Source organism: Capra hircus, chromosome 9, assembly GCF_001704415.2.
Source record: "Capra hircus breed San Clemente chromosome 9, ASM170441v1, whole genome shotgun sequence".
NCBI lineage: Eukaryota > Metazoa > Chordata > Mammalia > Artiodactyla > Bovidae > Capra > Capra hircus.
This window is the reverse complement of record NC_030816.1, coordinates 49,070,861-49,094,640: the sequence shown is the minus strand read 5'-3', so window position 1 is coordinate 49,094,640 and position 23,780 is coordinate 49,070,861. Positions and strand designations below refer to the sequence as shown.

The 23,780-nt window shown below is 40.6% G+C and overlaps 1 protein-coding gene across 1 annotated transcript in view; it reads right to left on the bottom strand.

Annotated features, from left to right (window-relative positions):
• The window catches only part of CNR1 (cannabinoid receptor 1), a 30,560-nt gene continuing 12,263 nt past the window's right edge, over positions 5,484-23,780 (bottom strand). The window contains exon 2 of the mRNA XM_018053156.1: positions 5,484-11,856. Within this exon, the coding sequence (XP_017908645.1) occupies positions 10,375-11,793 (1,419 nt within the window). The 5' untranslated portion in view covers positions 11,794-11,856 and the 3' untranslated portion in view covers positions 5,484-10,374. The remainder of the gene's footprint in view (positions 11,857-23,780) is intronic.

The following is a 23,780-nucleotide window of genomic DNA, read 5'->3' as shown; positions in this document are numbered from 1 at the left end:
CAGCATATTAAAAAGCAGAGACACAAAGTCTGTCTAGTCAAAGCTATGGTTTTTCCAGTAGTCATTTATGGATGTAAGAGTCAGACTATAAAGAAAGCTGAGCGCTTTTGAATTGACGCTTTTGAACTGTGGTGTTGGAGAAGACTCTTGAGAATCCCTTGGACTGCAAGGAGATCCAACCAGTCCATCCTAAAGGAGATCAGTCCTGAGTGTTCATTGGAAGAACTGTTGTTGAAGCTGAAACTCCAATACTTTGGCCACCTGATGCAGAGAGCTGACTCATTTGAAAAGACTCTGATGCTGGGAAAGATTGAGGGCAGGAGAAGGGGATGACAGAGGATGAGATGGTTGGATGGCATCACTGACACAATGGACATGGGTTTGGGTGGACTCTGGGAGTTGGTGATGGACAGGGAGGCCTGGTGTGCTGTGGTTCATGGGGTTGCAAAGAGTCAGACACGACTGACTGAACTGAACTGAGCTGAATGTCAGTGAATAATGCTGAAATACATAGGACTTTCCCTTTTGTTAGGAAATGGAGGACATTTTCTATCTCTAATTCCTTAATCAGTAGGAAGGAATTAATACTTGAAAATATTTGCATTGGATGACCAAGTAAGACAGATTATTCATAGCCACCTATTTATAAAGATAGGAATTTAATAAGACATGCAATCAGAGGCTGAGTTGAACAAATAAATGATCTCTGTCCCTTTCTAGAATAGTCAGAAATTTGAACAAAGCACAAATCAGAAAAATTGTTGTTAGGTTTATAAGTGCAAGTAAATAAAACCTGTCTTAAAATATGTGGCAAATTCCCCCCATCCCTTAAAAAACACAAAATGTCTGGGTAGATTTTTGTGAACACAGATACAGTGAAGTGTTGACAAAAACCAAAATATTCAATTAATTTGGAGAAGGATTAATGCCAGAATACTTTAAAGCTTTATTCCTCTCCCTACAGCATAACTCAAAGATGTTTTCAGTTTTTTTCTTCCCTTTGAAAACTCAGACTCCTAATTGAAAAATACTCTGTAATTCAATATGAATGAAGTAATTGTGTTTGTATCAGGTATAGGGTTGGGTTGCTTTGGACAGTTTTAAAAGATTCTCCCTTTTAGTTCTTATCTACTTGTTCCCTGAAGGATTTCTGTATCTCTTAGGGGAAACCAGGCAGTAGCAGCAGCAATAATCTTATTTGCAAAGAGGGCAAGAGGGCACAGGGTTGGCGGCCTCAAGGGCTGGTGTTCAATATCGGCGCTGTCATCCGGAGATCACAGGCTTTGCCCCAGCCCAGATGAATAATGACCAGGAACATTTTGTGACTGATGACTGCTCTGTTTGGGGAGCAAATTGATGTCCCTCAGTTCCTAGTGAATAATGTTCTTTCTAGTAGTGACAGTAATGTCATCAGTAGGGAAAATATGTTACCAGTTAACAAGGAAACAGGGTAGAGAGGCCCACCCTCATCGCTGGGTGCCCTACTGGGCCAAGCAGGAAGTCATACTTTCACATAATACACAATGCTTTGTAAAACAACAATAACAAAACTCTTCGAAACTGAGGTCGTCTGTTTAAGTGTTCACCTTCTTTCATTAGATCTTAAATAATTTGAGGACTTGTCATGGTAGATAGTCAATAAACATTGTTTGAATTGAAGAAATGCATGCACCAGTATGCTAAATGGAGATTGGCTTAAGGCAATCAACTTAGTAACTCAGGCCCTCAGAAGGAGCTAAGAGCCAATCTGATCTCTACCACTCACTGGCTATGTGAACTCGGGCAGGTTACTATCTGTCCAGTGGGAATAATGATCTTGGGTTGCCCAAAAAGTTCATTCATGTTTTTTTCTGTAAGATGTTTTGGAAAACCCAAATGAATTTTTTGGCCAACCCAGCAGTACTTCACAGGTTAGTTGAGAGGTTTAAATGAGATGCTGCATCTCCAAACAGGTGAGATAATGCTAAACATTACCATCATTGCAAGGACAGCATAAGTTCTTAGTAAATACTTGTTAAATTGTATTTTAACAAGTTACATTTCATTTACTAGTAGAGTATTATTTCCTGGATGCCTTGTTCTTACAACTTAAAAATAAAGCACATTTTTTAAGTTAAAAGAATTAAAATGAAAACTGTGTGGTAGGAAGTGGCCAAAGAGCTTAGGGAAAATAAACTACTATAAGAGGGATCAGAAATATATTTGTAGCACCCAGCTCAAGGGATAAAATCAACCAAACTTCTCAGTCACTGTTTCAGCTACCCAAGGTGAGTGATGATTCATACTAGGCAAGTGATAAAGAACACAAATTTATTTTGATATCTAGAACAGGTTTGATAAAGTTTGAACTGCTGCTGTCTGGAGAACAAAGGAAGGAAAATGCAGATATCTGGTTAGAACGTTGCACCTGATCACACCCCACACAATCTTGCAATGCAGAGGAAAAGATCCTGAGTTCAGAGCCCACGGACCAGAACTACCAGAGATTCAACTCACTACTAACTATCCATGTAACCCTAGGCAAGATCCACACCTACATATGTGGAAGTGTGCTGTAAAACACAAGAACTTTGGGCGTTATTTGTGCTAGGCATTCTGATAAGAAAAGTTAAGTTTTCATCTTTCCATTTCCTAGCACAGAGGAAGCTTTCGATGAATACTTGTGGAATATATGGCTTTCAGTGAAGAATGGATGATAAGCAGAGGCATTGTGGTTTAATAAAATTAATATGGGCTTTAGAATCAAGAAGGCTTGAGTTCTATGTGTTCTTTACCTCACTGAGCTTTCTTCTCACAACTGTAATATGATGGTAGTAATGCATACATACTACAGCTGCTGAATGTATATCATCATGTCAATATAAAGTGCTGATATAATGCCTGTCATTCATAGGCACCACAAAATGTAGCTTCTTTATTCTTGATTATTAGCTAAAGGATTGGTATAGACAATAACTGAGTAAAATAAAATGAATTATTTGAACATGAGTTAATTTACACTTGGGCTGGTGTAGTTCTTCATAGTTTTCAAAGCTTTTCAAAACACTTTACATTGTCTGATGCTACTGATATTTTCAGAGCTGGCGTTTTTACTGATAAGAAAACCAAATCAGAGGTTGTAACACATCCAAGGCCAAATAGCGCTAAAGTGACTGATCCAGTGCTACACCCTGGATCTAATGATTTCTTCTCCAGTGTTCTCACAGCACAATAGCTGCCTCTGTTAGAGCTGCATGCTTTTGACATTTGTCATGATTCTGTTAGCCAAAAAGATTTGCGTGCTGGATAGGAAATGCTTGAAGATTTTCAAATGGATCAGACTTACCCCAAGAAGTTAAGAATTATGTTATTATCATTATTAAAATAAAGAACTGGGTACTTCCCTGGTGTCCAGTGGTTAGGACTCTGTGCTTTCACTGTAGGGGGTGCAGGTTTGATCCCCCATCAGGGAACAAGATCCCACATGCCACATGGTATGGCCAAATAAAGGCATCTCTTAAAAAAATAAAGTAAAAATACTAAAATAAATAAATGAGTAAACAACTTAAGTGCTGCATTTCTTTCTCCAAGTAATGTAATTACTTAGAATTGAAAGAAAAATTATTCCATTGCTTTACCAATACTTGAGTACCCATGTTCAAAGCAATGAATAGGTGCTGCCATTAATACTGGGGAGTCCCAGAATTTCATTTGGCTTTTAATATAAGATTGCATCTGTATATTTTAATTACTCATCCCTTTTGTCAATCCTTCCTGTCACTCTCTTTCTCATTGGATATATCATAGGGAACTACATATTTTATAATCCTGTATATTCATTACTCAGCTTTACCCAGAAATTTGTGAAGTAGCTCATAAGTAGCCCAACAAGTATTTCTGAAAGGTTCAGAGACATACCCATTCTATACATATCGTGGCTCCTAAGCATATCAGAATGTACACTCCAAATTTCCCTTACCAAAGTTCCAGGGACACAGAGTTGAAGAACCATGATAATGTCTATTGCTCACTTTCCATATTCCAAGAGTGAACCAAGAACTTCACATGTTATCATCTTCTATCAAGGAGTCACACTTACCATAGAATATCCTAGAAGGGATGGTGAAATTTTTCTGTTTGGAAACATCTAGTGGCATATTGTGGAGTTTCTTGCATATCTCAATTGTTTTTCTGTTTCTACATCATTCTTAATTTGTATTTCAGTACAGGTGGCAATGCATATTACTAATTGGGGTCAGTTTTGAGTTTCAAGATGCTATATGAAGATATTGAAATAGGTATTAGGTTGGTGCAAACGTAACTGTGGTTTTGGACCGTGAATTTTAAATCATTATAACTAGGCTCAAACACATCTTTATTAATCAAAATAGGAACCATTACAATCAACACATTTTTGCCTGTAAGAAATATGTTTGTTTATTCCTGTGGTATAAAATCTATGCTTCGGGATTTGACAAACTCTTGGAAGGCATTTTCTGCCTCCTTCTGGTTGTGGCGGCATTTTGCCTGCAAAAAAGTTGTCTAGATGCTTGAAGAAGTGGTAGTCAGATGTGAGAGGTCAGTAGGTGAGAGGTCAGGTGAATAAGGTGGATGAGGCAAAACTTCATAGCCCAACTTGTTCAACTTTTGAAGCATTGATTGCGTGACATACAGTCGGGTGTTGTGAAGAAGAACTGGGCCCATTTTGTTGACCAATGCCAGCTGCAGAAGTTGCAGTTTTCAGTGCATCTCATTGATTTGCTGAATATACTTCTCAGATATAATGGTTTCACTGGGATTCGGAAAGCTATAGTGGATCAGCCCTACAGCAGACCACCAAGTAGTGACCATGACCTATTTTTGGTGCAAGTTTGGCTTTGGGAGGTGCTTTGGAGTTTCTTCTCAGTTCAGCCATTGAGCTGGTCATTGCGAGCGGTGGTACACAATCCACTTTTCATCACACGTCACAATCCTATTGAGAAATAGTTCATTGTTGTTGCATGGAATAAGAGAAGATGACACGTCAAAATTTTTTTTTGATTTGTGGTCAGCTCTTGAGACACTCACTTATCAAGCTTTTTTGCCTTTCCAACTTGCTTTAAACATTTCGAATGGCCATACAGTGGCTGACGTTGAGTTCTTTGGCAACTTCTCGTGTAGCTTTAAGTGGATCATCTTCGATGATTGCTCTCAGTCGACTGTTGTCAAATTCTGATGGCCAGCCACTGCACTCCTCATCTTCAAGGCTCTCATCCCCTTTGCAAAACTTCTTGAACCACCACTGCACTATATGTTCCTGAGCAGTTCCTGAGCCAAGTACATTGCTGATACTGCAAGTTGTCTCCACTGCTTTACAACCCATTTTGAACTCAAATAAGAAAATCACTTTAATTTGCTTTTTGTCTAATATCATTTCCATAGTCTAAAATAGATATAAAATAAACAGCAAGTGATAAGTCATTAGCAAAAAAAAAGAATAAACCAAGAAATACACATTAAAATAATGTGTAACATAACCACATTTATTAAGAATGTATTCCAATATCAAATGGCAAATTTCAACAATGTAAAAACCACAGTTACTTTTGCACCAACCTAGTATCTTATTCCCTTCAAGCCCCCAAATTTAAGAATTAAGAACACATGTCATTTGCTCTTTGCTAGAAGCATTTAGCTCATGCAGTTAACTACAATGCTTACTAAGAGAAGAATGAAGAGTTTTAATTACAGTTATTAAAAAATAAAGATGATCTATTTTCAAACATTTGTCAATTCATCATTTGAAAAATTTAAAAACTTCTTTCAAAGTTGACTGCAAACATACTTTATTTCAGACAGTAATAATGTAAAACTACATTGTAATGCTTTGTTACTTCATTATAAAATTTTCCATTTTCTCCTACTGTTCAAATAAAAATATGCTTTTATAAATAAGCTGAAAAGTAATTATCTTTTCACATGGTTCAGGATATATGATGTTATAAATCCTTTAGATTTATATATTTTACTAAATCTATGAAGTTCAGACTTAATTTATACATTATGAGTAGTACATTTGCTTTAACTTAGTGCTAAATCATTAAACTCTTTAATTAAATAATGATTTTAAAAGGTATGGCAGGCTTCTCCCTTTATTATGTAAATAATGCTTTTTGCATTTTTTCTATGTTAAAAATGAATATATTAATCTAATCTGTACTCATTTCTCAAATAGAGTCTTCCTTGCTTTTGAGGAACAAATCAATCTTTCAGAACTTAAACCTCAAGAGTTTTGACATTAGACAGTGAAATAAGGCAGAATTCAAAGACACTGTGTGTTCTTTGTGATAATCTAGGATTTTTATTTGATTCCAGGTAACTTTGGACAATAGACATGATGGGATGTTTTCTCTTTGAATAAATAACAATTTAATTACACCACTGAAATAAAATATAGTGTGGGCTTAATACATTGTAAGTATTACAGAAGTACTACTTCACTATAGTAATTTAATGACTGAAGCTACATTAAATAACAATCTTACTAGTACTTGTGTACAAAGTTTTATTACTAACAAAGATATTGCAGCGGTTGCAAGGATGTTACCAGCTCAACAAACATCTAACAATACAGTATTTCTCTAAGAGGAAAAGTAATCATGTTTGATTTACAGACAATAAAGAGCTATGTTTTCCACTTGAAACATTGGAAATAAGAATCCAGATCATCTGGTATCTTGATTCATATTATTACAAGAAAAGGTTTCCTTCCTTGGGGATGCCGATCATCCCCAGCAGGCCTAGTACACTAAGTTGATGTGAAGATAGCTTTTAGGATGCCACAGCAGTGTAAAGAAACTCTCCTATCTGAAAATTACTGATTTGTAGGCCACTGCTTAAACATCTGACTTTTTGAAAACCTATTTACATACATTCAGCCCAAATCAGTAGATAAAATGTTTTGTCTATATTACAGTAGGCATTGTTAACGTTTCATCAGAAGGCCAGTGCAAGACAATTGTTAATAACCATTGCCCAGCATTTAGGAGATTTTAAAATATCATACAAATATACAGTTAAGATTGTAAGAAATCTAATTTTGCGCATGATATTGGTGGTCTCTTTTACAGACATAAGATGGCAGAAATTAATCAACAAGACAGTAACTAGAATGCTACTGATCAAGGGTCTAATTCTCATCTGGAGGTTGGGCCTTTTCCTGCTGTGTGGGTTTAGGCAGCCACAATTCCATTACACTTAATGCCACTTGGACTCAAAGTGATAGGGAATCTTGGGGATCATCTCAAGTGTAGGCATATGTCTGTAGCTTCTTCCAGATCCATGTTTCTTTTACACTTATTTCCTATGTAATGGAAAAGTAAGGGTTCTTGGAGACAGCCCTCTTTTTCTAAATGAAACTATGGGTCTGGGATTGAACGATTCATCATTACTCTGAAGAAACCAAACAGGTTGGCAATTTGGCCCTTTCTGAAGACATATATGATGGTGAAATGCATGGTCAGGACCCATATGTCAGCCTCAGAGGAAAGAAGATAACTCTGAAGCTAGACCTTATAAAACGTACTGAAATCTAAATTATATTTAAATCAATAGATCTCATTAAGGGACTAATTAATGAATGATACTAATGAATAATAATTCTAATGAGTATATTCATTGGGGAGAGCATTTGAGTCACTTGGGTTAGGAAGTGATATTAAAAGTGTCAGAGTGAATCAAACTCATTTAAATGTTTTAAAATGAAGGTGGCATAACACACACTGGATGATATTTCACAGATATTTCTTAGAATATCAATAAGCACCAAGTTTAGTGCTGTCAGCCCCATTGTCCCTTAATTGATTATATATGATTAAGATCTTGTAAGCACAACACACTATAAAATCTACTTTGCATACACACAAATACAGTTTCAAAAATGAATCCTCAAATTTTTCTACCAATAACAAGAATTTCATCTTCACCAGGTCTTTGTAGCTGTGAAAGAGCATTGGCATTGCCTGGTGAGCTCAGAGATATGTGGATTCATCTTCAGGGTAATTTGGGACTAAAGAGTGGCAAACTCTTCAATGGAAACTAGGAACCCTGGTGAGTTTTTTCAAATAATCTTTTGTCCTTCTAAAGAGATCTTATTAATCCTCTAGCACCCTGAGCCCTCATCTGCATATGACAGAGACATAAAATGAAGGAACCAGCAGGCAGATTCAAGCTGTACAGACAATTAAAAGCATCTCAGCTTGGTCCACAAGCCATACTCAGCCTTATACTGCAGGAAACCACATTGCCCCATCAGGCTGCTTGGGTACCACATAGCTAGCAATCACCAGATTAGCTAGCTCTCCACTTTACTTCAGGCTATGCAGGCCTATGCAGGCTATGCAAAAGCTACGTTTTATCCATTTGGGGAAAAGGTAGTCTGCAAGCAAAATTTGTCAGTGTCGAATGGCTTCTTAAGCACTATCAATGCTTACTGATAAAGGGCCTAATTCGAAGCACCCATGGTACCACTGAGGATGAAACTGGAGCATAAGAAGTAAGCAAGCCATGTTCATCTTTATGCCTTAGCACCTCTGGCTAACCAGGAGCAGAGGAGAGCCTCTTCCTTAGCCCAAACCTATACAGGCAAAGCCAGGTGCTGGGTTGTCACCAAGGGCATATGCTTGAAGCACAGAAGCAACCACATGACGTCCAGGCCTCCATCCCAAGGCAGCTTCTCACTGCCCTTTTCTGTCTCACTTGCTGTCTGATTGGCCTTCTTACCACATGAGCCAGATCTAGTAGTCTCACTCCAGTGAGCAAGGTATAGAGCTACTTAAACTGGGATCTCGCTGCCTACACATACAACTAAACTGTGTTACTACTGGGTTTTCTTCTTTCTTTTAGAACCACTTCCCTTATAATGACTTACATTTCCATGGACTTGATCAACATTAGGCAATCAGAAACCAAAACACTTCCATTTGCTGACATGAACACTATACAGACTGTGACTTGAGTGTTCATGATCAATGATTCCTTGCTAAACACTGGTCTTATGAAATATCTAAAAGTCAGTTTAGTAACACTCGATCCAGTTTCAAAGGGGGAGGGTTCTGAAGGTTTATGGTCAGTGTTTTTAACAAGATTTCCAGAAGAACTCAATTTTAGAAACTGAATTCATGTGCGAGAGTGCAGCAAGGGGAACAGCATACACGTGGTCACAGTTTTCTCACTTTAAAGACATTACTAGAACAGTTACAGGATAGAATCACACACATACACACATTTATATTCACACATACAGTAGAATTTTACTGATCCAGACAATACTTCTTTTCAATTAAGAAAAAATGAAGACTGTTGTTTGGCCACCCAGGCATGAAATCTACTTAAACCTGGACTATAAGGATGCAGTACTCTTCAAGTAAACAGCGACTGCACAGTGCTAACAACTTACATTAAGATTGACACATGCTGTCTTAAGAGGTCCAGTAAGAGCTAAAGGCTAAAGAAAGTCAGTGATGTCAGCCAAAAGTCAACACGTCATCTCTCTTTTGTTCTGCCTGTAATCCATCACCCAGCAGAACAGTTAGAGTCCAGAAGATAATACGAGTCCTCGTATGAAAATGCAGGACTAAGAAAATTTTAAGTGTCAATGAGTTCTGCTCAAGACTTTGGACAGTCTTAAAATTCTTCTTGTTGGATTAACAGAAAAATAAAACTTTATGGTTATTTAAATGTCAAATTTTAATAGAGATTTTTGAAAAATATTAAGGTTTCTAAAGTTAGATAATGGGCAATAATGCTTTAAAAAGTGGTCTCATTGGCGTATATCCACTGCTTAGGTTCCATTGGTCTCATAGAAGCCCACCTTGCAGTTTCGCTGAACTAGACAAATATAAATAACACATAGTAAACACTAATACACATCTCACAGGACACACTGCATGTCACAAAATAGCTCTACTTTAGTCCTAAAACTGTTGTAAAAATGGAGATCTCTCAGATATCAGAAGTATCTCTGATATTTCTGGACAAGTACATTTCACATTATAATGAAAGTTGTGATTACAAAGGCATTACTCATTTAATGGCCTTTTTCTATGTGTACTTGGGCTTTCAACTGTGTAGCCGAAAGTGTCTCTCTTATTTCATTGAGACTCTGCAAGGACCTTCCAGTCCCTGAAGCCACAGGCTCTCTTCCCTGTAAACCTCCAGAGAACTGAGTTTGAGGACCTACACTATAGAAACATTACAGAACTGATAACTGATCATGGTGAAAATCACCTTTTCACTGAGTGTGGTCAACTTAAAAAAATATAACCGATGAGAGGACAGACGCTTCTGGGTTTCGAGCTTTAAAAAAAAGAGAGAGAGGGAATTTTTTTTTTCTGTGCAGCCAGGGAAGTGTCTGGCTCACAGAGCCTCGGCAGACGTGTCCGTGGACACAGACATGGTCACCTTGGCGATCTTGACCGTGCTCTTGATGCAGCTCTCCGCGGCCCTGTGGACGCTGGCTGCATTGTTGGCGTGTTTGTGCAGGCAGTCCGAGTCCCCCATGCTGTTATCAAGAGGCTGTGCGGTGCCTTCGCAGGAGGGGAACATGCTCCGGAAAGCATGTCTCAAGTCCTTGCTCCGCAGAGCATAGATGATGGGGTTCACTGTGGAATTCAGCAGGCAGAGCATGCTGCAGAACGCAAACACCGTCTTAATGAGCTTGTTCATCTTCCCAAAGACGTCGTATACCATGATCGCGAGCAGAGGGCCCCAGCAGATGATCAAAACCACCAGGATCAGGACCAGGGTCTTGGCCAGCCGAATGTCCATGCGGGCTTGGTCGGGCCGTGTCACCTGCACCTTGCCGTCCTCGGACGTGTGGATAATGATGCTCTTCTGGGTACCACGCTGGATCATGCGGACAGCGTGGCTGTGCGCCTTCCAGAGGATGTACATGTAGGCATACACGATGAACAGCAATAGCACGCTGGTGACCCCGATCCAGAACATCAGGTAGGTCTCGTCGATGAGAGGGAAAATGTCTGAGCACACGGATTGCAGTTTCTTGCAGTTCCAGCCTAGCAGGGGCAGTACGGCGATCACAATCGCGATGGTCCACATTAGGCAAAACGCCACCACAGCCTTGGGCCTTGTGACGATCCTCTTATAGGCCAGGGGCCTGTGAATCGATATGTACCTGTCGATGGCCGTGAGGAACAGGCTGCCCACCGAGGCTGTGAACGAGGCCGTGACCCCACCCAGTTTGAACAGAAACACGTTGGGGCTGTCTTTGCGGTGGAACACATGGAAGTCGACAAAGCTATAGACGAAGATGACGCTCCCCAGGAGATCGGCGACAGCCAGGCTTCCAATGAAGTGGTAAGAGGGCCGGCAGCGGAGGCTGCGGGAGTGGAGGATGACGCACAGCACCAGCAGGTTCTCCAGGACCGTGAAGGTGCCCAAAGTGAGGGACAGCACGGCGATGGCCAGCTGCTGGCTGGGGTTCAGGATCATGAAGCACTCCATGTCCATAAAGTTCTCCCCGCACTGAATGTTCTCGTCATTCTCCTTGTAGGAGGACAGGGACTTGTTGTAAAATTCGGTGAGGTTCACCTGGTCTGCTGGGACCAGCTGAGGGCTGTCCCCTGCAGTCATCTTTTCTTGGAAGGGACTTCCCCTGAAGGAAGTCAGAGGAAATTTCTGTGGGAAGTACCCTAATTTGGATGCCATGTCGCTTTTGATATCTTCGTACTGAATGTCATTGGCACCCACGTACAGGAGGTCTGTGGTGATGGTTCGGAAGGTGGTATCTGCCAGGCCGTCGAGGATGGACTTCATCCCCTCCGTCTTCAATCAGGCCACACACACAATGACTGAGAAAGAGCCCCTGAGCGGGGGACCCTGATGGGAGGGAAAACAGATAAGCTGAATGGTGAGAGAACCAGGAGAATTAAAACATACAAACCACAAAAAATCCCCACAAGCATCTGTAAACATCCCAACAATGTACCCTCATGTTAATTTATTCCTATCTCTAAACATAGGTATAATCCTTAGCCAATCATGGAACTGGGAGAATTAAAACACACCATCAACTGATGTTAAGGAAGATTGAGAGCAGGAGAAAGGGGTGACAGAGGATGAGATGGTTGGATGTCATCATTGACTCAACAGACATGAGTTTGAGCACACTCCCTGGGAGACAGTGAAGGACAGGGAAGCCTGGTGTGCTGCAGTCCATGGAATCACAGAGTCGGACATGACTGAGCAGCTGAACAACAACCACCAACAAAAAATCCCCACAGATGATTGTAAACATCCCAACTGTGTACCTACATGTTATCTCATTCCTGTCTCAAACATAGGTAAAATCCTTTAACCAATTCAGTCAACAAGTCGAGTCAGTTCCTTAGTTGAAAAAGAAAAGCTGCCCAGAGAATTCCTTGGCGATCCAGCGGTTAGGACCCCATGCTTTCACTGACAAGGGTGCCAGTTTTATCCCTGGTAGGGGAGCTAAGATTCCACAAGCTCACTGCTCCGTGAAAAAAAATTAAATAAAAATGAAGCCATGCTCTTGATTAATGTACAGAAAAATATATAATAATAAAAATAAACACATAATTAAAATTAAAAACAAACAAACAAACAAACAAACAAGAAAAGCTGTCCGAAGTTGATGAGGTAGAGCACACACCCAACACATCCATATCTTTCATTTTGTAAGCTCTCCAGACTTGAATCACTGTGTGAGTCCCGTGTGGCTCTGCAGGGCCTGGTTGTCAAGTGAAGGCAATGTACCTTGGGAGTGGCTGCATTTCAGTTGTATTACGGAGTGTCTGCCACCTGGCCCCTACTCTCTCTCACACACACATGTACACACACACACACAGTGTCCTGATGTTGGTGTGGGAGAGTAACCACATGTCACACAAGCTCTGCTCTTGAAGACTTGACTGCCGTGTCACACAGGTAAGACCAAGCATATAAGACAACCAAAGAACAAGACTGTAGAGTCAAGGATTGAGTTGGAGGGCCTATGTGTTGAATAAAGGCAGAGGAAGACATTGCTGTGAACTATAGGAAGCATGCGGCCATGATAGGAAGACCCACGTTCTAGCTCTGACTCCATGGGGCAAGTTTCCTCACCCAGAGAAGACGTTTGAACTGCGCCTGAGGTGCGCTTCTAGAATGTCTACACCAGCCAAGAAAAATGTTATGAAGGGCAAACTTGCACTGAGGCTCATGAAACTGTGCTTCCAGAGAGTGACCGCCACCAGTGGTGGAGTGATACCAGCACACACTGGAGGATGGGAGACAGGCTTGATTGTCCAAAGCTTTCTAAGTGGATAACACTGCAAATAAGGATGGCTGAGAGGAAGGGTTGATTTTCAGGGCTCTTCAGTTCTCAGCTGGGCAATTTGGTTCTGTTTCAAAATAAATGGTCAGAGAATTGGTTTCACTATTTATAAATGTTTGTTTAAAATGTGGCTTTTAAGCTCTTTAGCTTATAAAAATTATTTGAAATACTGAGGGAAGTCCACAATATACAGTAAGTGCACACAAATACTGTCTGATTTTGCTTATATGAGGTACCTAGAATAGTCAAATTCATAGTTAGAAAGTACATTGGTAGATGCTGGGGAATGGGGGATCAGTGGGTGGGAAGCAGGCATGGGGAGTTAGTTTTAAATGGTGACAGAATTTCAGTTTAGGAAGGTGAAAAATTTGGGAGATGAACGATGGTGAGAGTTGTACAACAATGTGAATGTACTTAGTGCCACTGAATTGCACAGGTGAGTATGGTTAAAGGAGTATGTTTTATATTATGTGACTTTCACCACAGTAAAAAAAATATTGAAAAGAAAATACTGAGGGCAGTCCAACATGGCAGTGTAGAAAGATCTTGAATGCTCCTCCTACCACAGGGCCACCATATCTATAGCTATAAATGGAACAATTCCCTCTGAAAGAGTTGAAAACCAGCTGAATGGCACTTCACAACAAACCATAAAAGGGCCACATCAAGACAAGTGAGAGAGTTAAATAATGATGTCATACTCCTGAAACAAACATAATGTTCAATGCTAATGACCTCAATATAAAGAAGAACTATTCGTAGCTCAGTTGGTAAAGAATCTGCCTGCAATGCAGGAGACCTGGGTTCAATTCCTGGGTCAGGAAGATCCCCTGGAGAAGGAAATGGCAACCCACTCTAGTATTCTTGCCTGGAGAATCCCATGGACAGAAGAGCCTGGCAGGCTACAGTCCATGGAGTTGGAAGAGTCAGACACAACTTAGTGACTGAAACCAACAACCAACATTAGAAATACAAAGTGATATCTATCCTCATTTCAAAAATCATGAAAGTCAATATTTTACTTACTAATTGTGTTCCCAAATATATAATACAGTATTGAGGAAGTATTTTTTTGTGTTCCCAAATATATAATATAGTATTGAGGAAGGGAAAGATAGTCATTAACTTGGATCCGATTAAAATGCTGAAGGAAATCCAAAGTTGGGGAGGGGGTGCAGAATGTGTGTGTGTGTGGGGGGGGTGCGTGTGATTCACTTTGCTATACAGTAGAAACACATCATTGTAAAGCAACTATATGCCAATAAAATTTAAAAATGTTTAAAAATAAATAATAAAAATTGTTCCCCTATTGAAAAAAGTATTAATCTTCTAGTGAAATACAGAGATCCCACCTATATCTGAACTAATAACTCATTTATTCATCCATCCAACAAATCATGGAGCACCCACTACATGCCAGGGACTGTATGAGGCACTAGGAACAGCACAGTAGCCAGGAGGAGCCCCTGACTACATGAAGCTCAGTGTAGTAGAGGAGCAGGCCGCTGACCCTGCAAGCATGAAAAAGCATGGTGACAGCTACAGTCAAGGACATGCACGATGCCGCGGGAGCAGCAGTCTAGGGGTTGAAGGCGGCTTCCCCCAAACGAGGATGTCTACACCAAGGGTAAGTGGAATTAATGTGGGTGTAGACAGGACACAGAGGCAGAGAAAGCCATTTTAATGACTACCTTAAGTGTCCCAAAGTGCTTCTCATTGTTTGTTTAGTAACTGGGAATAGGCTCAATGTGCTAAATGTGGCTCAGCTCCCCACATTCTGCCACCTCTATGTCCAGGCCACCATCACAGCTCACCAGAACCTGAGCACCATCTTCACGGCTGGTTTTCCTGCCTTTCTCTGAACCAATCCCCTTTTGACCACTTCCCCAAATAGCTGCTGTGGGGATCTTCATAAAATAGGTAGTTGATTATGCTACTCCTGTTTCAATCTCTTTGCCCTAAAGACCAAGTTCAAATTCATTCACAAGGTTTCCCTTTCAGGTTCATGCTCTCCAGACCATCCAACACAGCTCTTCTCTCTGCCTTCTGTGTAGGTCCAGCTGAGTGCCTTTCAGATCTGACTCTCACTCCCTGTGCCCAGCGTTCTCCACCTTCTGTTCCCCCTAAGCAGGAAAGATCTCCACCATCATCCCTATTACCCACAGGACAAAGTCTAGTAAAAGGCTTCTTTCCCAAGGTCATCTAAGTCCTGCCTGTCTCTTCAACGCTCCTCTCACCACTTCTGGACTTGCTACTTGCACCAGGTTAATTTGGCTCCATGAACACAGCAAGTCTACTGCTTTTCAACTTGGTGCATTAGTTACCACCGCTTTCCATATACCTCTGAGCAAACATCCTTTCCCTTCCTCCATCTGGTCAAGTCCTTTCCTGCAATTTGATGTCACCACCTCCTACAGCTCCCATGATCAGAGGAAGTACCCTCTCTGGGGCTCCTACTGTCACAGCATTTACTTAATAGTCTAACATTTCTCTGTGTTTGCATATGTTTTGCCCCTCCTACCCAATAGACAGTAAGCTCACTGAGGGAAGGAATTTTATCTTAGTGTTTACCCACAGCATATAGTGTAATGCCTACTGTATAGAAGGGGACCCTACATATGTTGGTTGATTGAATGTATGTATTTCAAAAAAGGAAAAGGTGAGGGACAGATTCTCCCAATCATGATGGGAATAAAGCATGTAGCTTGAATCAAGGTATCTTACCTAAATCGCTACCCAATCCATATGTGCTAGAAAAATGCTCTGTTAGATGAGGTTGTTGATATTTTAGGGCTTCCCAGATAGTGCTAGTGATAAAGAACTCTGCTGCCAATGCAGGAGACATAAGAGACTCAAGGATCGATCCCTGGGTTGAGAAGATCCCCTGGAGGAGGGCACGGCAACCCATTCCAGTATTCTTGCTTGGAGAATCCCATGGACAGAGGAGCCTACGGGGCTACAGTTCGTAGGGTTACAAAGAGCTGGACGTGACTGAGGCGACTTAACTTGACTTTGATATTTTAAATGAAAGTTGCCTGCATAATGATTGTGTTAGTTGCTCCGTTGTGTCCAACTCTTTGAGACCCCATGAACTGTAGCCCACCAGGCTTCTCTGTCCATGGGATTTTTCAGGCAAGAAAACTGGAGTGGGTTGCCACTTCTTTCTCCAGGGGATCTTCCTGATCCAGGGATCTAATCCGGGTCTCTCACATTGCAAGCAGATTCTTTATCCTCTGAGCCACAAGGGAAGCCCCATGTAATGATTACCTAGCCTAAATATACATGGGAAGCTTTGGCTTTGGCTAGATAGTGGTTAGCAAGAGTATCAGCAATGTTTTATCAGACAGTCAACAAAGTTAAGTATGACAGGTAAGTCAGGAGGTCACCCTTCACCCCTTCATGTTCCTGTAGCCCTTTTGCATGATCCCAGTGTAACCTGTACTGACAGTATGGAGACACCACTGGATCAATGGCCCTAAATCCTCCACAGTTAAATTCTGGCATAACTCAGGAGCTTACAGCTAGCTCCTTTTCTGAGCTGGCTCTGTACTCCTTCCCGCACTGGCATAGGGCAAGGCACATGGGGGCTGGGAATGGCTTGACCAGAGGCAGGAGCACAAGTGCACGGACCGCACAGGGACACCCAGTGTGCACTGAGAGTCTGGTAAAGCCCAATCAAGTGTCCCAGGGAGGCAGGCTAGCTGCGGAGGCTATAAAGGATCAGAAATAAAAGGCTGAAGTCCAACAGCCACAATGGCTGCCCACCGCTTCGTGATTCCCCTCTTCAAGTCTCTCCTGAGTTCCCATCTTAGTCTGGCTCCACCTGCTCACTCTCAAGTGTCCTCAGGTTCCCTGTTCAGCCATCTGTCTGTCATGTCCTTTCTCACAGCCTCAGTTCTTCCAGAAAACGCCCTACGTGCGCCCAGCATTGGGCCACAACTTTTGAGTCAGCTTCGCTCTTTGTGCAAATTTACATTTGCTGAACAACTCCACTCACATATGAAAGTATCCATATAACAGGAGGGACAGAGAAGAGTGCTATAATCTGTGAGAGCCGTTAATGGCCCTGGCACATCCTCAAATCTCGCTTTTGCTTCTCAACTCCCACCCATACTTAAAACACACAGTGCACTGGCCTAGGAGATGGCTCCCTGCTCCTTGAATCACCCTACACACCTGCCTCCTTTCCTCCTACCCCTCCCTCTGTCTGAAATACTCATTTCCAAGGTCTCCTTTAGCTTATCTTTCTGAGACCTCCTTGACCTGCCCTTCCCTCCAGGCAGAAGTAGTTCTCTCAATTTACCCTTCTATTATAGACTTTATTACACCATTCCCTCATGAGTTTACATATTTATTTCCATAACTAGAATGTGCTTTCCAAAAACAGGACTGGTGTCTTTTTATTTTTTTATGTGACTCACCAGCCTGACAACATGATAGCAGGTGAAGGAGGGGGATGGGGGAAGCTGGGCTCCCTTAGACATCCTCCCACAAAGCTAATATGGTGGCAGTTGAATTTTACTGACGCATGAAAGCCGTGATTTAAAAATATATATTTGCCATTTCTTAAAATTAAAAGAGAGAGGTAATTAATTCAACGGACACTTGGCCTGAATGCCAAAGCTTGAGCCCAGCATTTCTAAGCAGCTACTCGGGGCCAGTCCAAGACCTTCATCCGATAAGTCATCTTCTCTCAAGTAACTAATTCTCCCTTCACATTGCCTAATTAAAAACTAATTTCTTTGAAATTCTGACTATTTTTATGTACACATTCCACTCATATAATTCAAAATGTACAAAGGGACATACAGCAAAGAATCAGCCTAACCTCTCCCTTTCCAATGTTCCAATCAACCAGTTTTCTTTAGAGACATTTCTTAGTACTCATTCCAGAGATATTCCAAGAATAGTCAAGCAAATACATACACATCTATTCCCTCTTTATTTTCCTTTTGACCAACACTAATACATACAGTGTTTTGCATGTTGATTTTAAAAGTGTACATGAAGACAGTTCCACAGTAGTACACAAAACCTCCCTCCTCATCCAGCAGCTGCCTTGAGTACCTGTTAGATGAATGCGACCAGCCTTCTACGGAGGCAGATTTAGGTTATTTATCATCTCCCACTATCACAAATAATGCAGCTGTGTCATGTTTCACATTTCTTACCGTATTGTGAATAATCTTTCCAGACGCCCAAGTTCACATCCTAGACTTACCCTGGATTCCTCCTCCTTGGCCTCTATAAGCAGGCAGACCACTAAGACTTGCTGACTTTTCCCTTTTTAAGCACATGCTGCTGCTGCTGCTAAGTTGTTCAGTCGTGTCTGACTCTCTGCGACCCCATAGACGGCAGCCTACTAGGCTCCTCTGTCCCTGGGATTCTCCAGGTAAGAACGCTGGAGTGGGCTGCCATTTCCTTCTCCAATGCATGAAAGTAAAAAGTGAAAGTGAAGTCGCTCAGTCATGCCTGACTCTTCGAGACCCCATGGACTGCAGCCTAGGCTCCTCCATCCATGGGAGTTTCCAGGAAAGAAAACTGGAGTTTCCAGGTACTGGAGTGGGATGCCATTGCCTTCTCCGTTTAAGCACATATGGAGAGCTTATTATGTGTGGGTGGTCCTCTGAGTTTCTGATGAAAAGTAGACGCCACATCATCTCCATTTTGTAGATGGAAGGCACAGAGAGGGTAAGTAACTTGCCATTCACACAGCTGATGGGTGGCAGGGCCCGAATGAAATCAGATGTTCTGGTTCTAGAGCAATGCTGGCCCATAAAAATGGAATGCAAGCCACACAGGCAATTTTTAACTTTCCAGTATTAAGGGTACTGTGTGGATCACCACAAACTGGAGAATTCTTAAAAGAGATGGGACCTGCCTCTTGAGAAATCTGTATGCAGGTCAGGAAGCAACAGTTAGAACTGGACCAGACTGGTTCCAAATAGGAAAAGGAGTACATCAAGGCTGTATATTGTCACCCTGCTTATTTAACTTATATGCAGAGTACATCATGAGAAATGCTGTACTGGATGAAGCACAAGCTGGAATCAAGATTGCCGGGAGAAATATCAATAACCTCAGATGTGCAGATGACACCACCCTTATGGCAGAAAGTGAAGAAGAACTAAAGAGCCTCTTGATGAAAGTGAAAGAGGAGAGTGAAAAAGTTGGCTTAAAGCTCAACATTCAGAAAATGAAGATCATGGCATCCGGTCCCATTACTTCATGGGAAATAGATGGGGAAACAGTGGAAACAGTGTCAGACTTTATTTTTTTGGGCTCCAAAATCACTGCAGATGGTGACTGCAATCACGAAATTAAAAGATGCTCTCTCCTTGGAAGGAAAGTTATGACCAATCTAGACAGCATATTGAAAAGCAGAGACATTACTTTGCCAACAAAGGTCCGTCTAGTCAAGGCTATGGTTTTTCCAGTAGTCATGTATGGTTGTGAGAGTTGGACTATGAAGAAAGCTGAGCACCGAAGAATTGGTGCTTTTGAACTGTGGTGTTGGAGAAGACTCTTGAGAGTCCCTTGGACTACAAGGAGATCCAACAAGTCCATCCTAAAGGAAATCAGTCCTGAGTGTTCATTGGAAGGACTGATGTTGAAACTGAAACTCCAATACTTTGGCCACCTGATGTGAAGAACTGACTCATTAGAAAAGATCCTGATGCTGGGAAAGATTGAAGGTGAGAGGAGAAGGGGATGGCAGAGGATGAAATGGTTGGATGCCATCACCGACTCAGTGGACATGAGTTGAGTAAGCTCCGGGAGTTGGTGATAGACAGGAAGGCCTGGCGTGCTGCAGTCCATGGGGTTGCAAAGAGTCAGACATGACTGAGCAACTGAACTGAACTGAACTGATCAAGGGTAAAAAGAAAAAGGTAAAATGTGAAATTAATCTTAATGGTATATTTTATTTAACCCAATGCATCCAAAATATTTTCCTTTCAACATGTGGAACTCACGTTAAATAAGAAGCTTTGGACTTCTCTGGTGGTTCAGACAGTTAAGAATCTGCCTGCAATGCAGGAGACGTGGGTTCCACCTCTGGGTCTGGAATATCCTCTGGAGAAGGAAATGGCAGCCCACTCCAGTATTCTTGCCTGAATAATTGCATGGACAGAGGATCCTGGTGGGCTACAGTCCATGGGTCACAAACAGTTGGACATGACTGAGTGACTAACACACGTGGAACTAACCATACTTCAAGTGCTTAACAGCTACATGTGGCTAGTGGCTATCATACTGGATATCACAGGTCTGGAGTTGCTTTTAATCATGGTAGATCATCTCCCTAATCTACCATCTGCCCACTTTCCCCCACTAATTCCAACTAATCAAAGCACTAGTAATGAAGAGAACATTGAATTAGAGTTAGTAAACCAAGATTAGTATCAGAGCTATATTTGGTTAAGTAGTTAATCCTTCTAAGGCTCATTATTTCATCTGTAAAATGGGAAGAAGGAAGTGGAAGAGGAAAAGTGGAGGAAGATGCCTCAATCATAGAACTGTTCTAAAAATTAAATGAAAGAAAATGTTCATGTAAAGTATTTAACATAGTACCTGGCACAAAATTTAAGCCTGTAATAAATATTAATTATTGTTATCATTACTTAGTATAATGACTCTTTGCCATATATTATTAATTATACTTCCAGATAATTCATTGGCTTAATTAGCTCATAGGCTGCTTATTCAATTTTTATTTTTCTCTCGGCACTTAAAGCATGAAGCAAATAAAAGACACACACATGGGTGAGAGAGGTGAAGCTTTACTGAATGTCTATGATACTTTAGGCATCTGAGAGACTTTGCATATATTCTATCACTAAATTGTCATAACAACTCTATCAGGTGCTTAGTTATAATCCTATTTTGCATATAAGGAAATGGAGGCCCTTATGTTTTAAATAAACTGTCCAGGTGTGAAGAATTTGTAGCTGAACCTATGTTTCTCAGACTCCAGTGTTTCTGCCTTTGGACTTTATACTCTTTTTTAAGAATGAACAATAACTAGGATAAAGCCATTCTGCATTTTATAGTATATTCAAGTCTTCCAGACTCTTACAAGCACCAATTACGGCATTTTGCCAGCAGTAATTAAGACTACCTCCTACTAAATCACTCTTTCCTATCCCAGCCCATCTAGGTAAATCTGCCTAATGGTATGTCCTCAAGGATGAAAATGTTAGCATTTGGAAGAGCTATAATGCTTTCTCAGTAAAGACAAATAATCATGGACCTTATTTCAATAATGCAAAACATGCATGTCTGTGATTTACTCTATATTAAGATCATCACATATGTGATCACAATTTCCCATTTTAATGTGACCAAGTACTTTCATGAAAACAAACTAGCTTGTTAAAATCAGAGGCAGGGCATGGCATGGTTATGAAATATACAGTAATTTCTGTCCAATGTAAGCCAACTTTATAATTAAAGAATGCAGTTTAACATGTACATGGATTTTGTGCGGTTCAAGAATCTTAATAATGTCAAAATACCACCGTGCTCAGTCTATTTTAACAGTTAATGGCATCGTGGCAGGAAGACTGTTCTCTGCATTTTTGGTAATTCTTTCCTTTATTTCTACATTTGGATTATTACAGTAATTTCCACCTGATTATTTTTTTTGCAATGAGAGTGTTCTTTGAGAGTTCATTAGTAATACAGCTTAGGCTTTGTGGGGGATGCAGCTACCATTAATTTTGCTTTTGTTTGCTACTGGGAAAATCATAATTGCAAATTTTCAGCAAGATGCGTAGATGCACCTATTAAATAAGCAGTTGGTTTTTATTACTATTATACTAAAAGAATGACTGAATGACATTTAAGATGATTTTCCTAGAATTTTGCTTTTTTAAAAAATAAGCAACATACTCTAATTTAGGCTGTCATGCCTTTAAGCATGCATGTGCAGTTGCTCAGTTGTGTCCAACTCATTGTGACCCTATGGACTGCATCCCACCAGGTCCCATGTCCGTGGGACTCTCCAGGCAAGAATACTGGAGTGGATTGCCATTTCCTCCTCCAGGGGATCTTCCGGGTCCAGGTATTGAACTTGTGTCTTCAGCATCTCCTGCATTGGCAGGTGGATTCTTTACCACTGAGCCATCTGGAAAGTCCTTTGTAATAACAATAATAAAAATACTTTAATACATTGAATCTTATTATTTTATAAATTTCAATTTTTTAGAATAATACCACCTGTTCTTTTTTTCCAGCTCTATGCACACCCACTTCTCCATCCACCATCTCCAAACTTATATATCAACCAGCAGCCTGTAGTGTCATCAAGAAATTTTCATGGGTTTAGCAGCATGGAATTTTTTTAAAAGTCTATTCAGAGTCCATATTTTTGCTTCTATAACTATTAAGGGTATAAAATATACATGTTCTGCTTAGGATGAGCATGGAGTAAGTCTTCAAAACAAGATTTAAAATAGTCTTTTCTATATCAATATAATTTAATAACAGAGTATTTTAATCTTCATTGCCCCACTGAGGATCTTCTTTGTTATAGAACGATACTTAAGTAATTTAGGTATTTGTCACTGTTGATTCTGGAGTCAAAATCCTTGTAGCATCTTGGGGGGGTGTGGGGTGGGAAGGCACTAAACAGTATTAGATTCCTGCATGATGTCATATCCAGGAAGGCAGAAAATCCTCTAAAAGCATCAGAAACACTGCTGCTCCCATTGTAGTTACAGACTGTATCAGCCCACCAGGCTCCTTTTCTAGATTCTAAGTTTGTAAATGCTTTAAGGAAACAATGCCAAGTTCATCGTGTCTAGATTGATAGGCATTCAGGACATTAAATATAGGAGCTCTAGGCCAATTCTTCATCTTCTTGGCTAACCTCATAAAAGAGCATTGTGAATGGTTCAAGAGAAGGAAGGTGCCAGTGGATGTATTTGTTATGTTCCATTCGTTTCTGGGAACAAGTCTGGTTTATCTTAATTTGATCAAGAAAAATAACTTGCTCATGTACTTCTCTAAAGTTAGTAGGGAAAATTTAAACTGCATTATGTCTAAGGCATGTCCTCCATATACACGGCAGATCTCATGTGCCAACATTACAACTAGATGAACAATGTTTCTGTTACAGCTGAATGGGCAATTGAGTCTTTTCTCACTCTTGCCCAACCAGTTGAGCTTTGGAATTATTCAAGCAGTTTGGTTACTTATTGCATCATCTTCCACAGCAAAGTCAAAGATTGACTTAATTATCCTGATGATTCAGGCAAAAATACCAAATTCTTCTTCCTTGTGTTAATGTTCTCTTTCTCATCTATTAATATAAAAGATAATTCCATTATGCTGGTAATGCTCGGTTGGTTCTGATAGCTTTAGCTTTTCTTGTATTTTGTAATATACAGCAGAAGTTATTAAATGCACCCTTTTCTCTGGTCTATTCTCACTAACAATAAGAGTGTTAGATTTTTCATAAAAATAC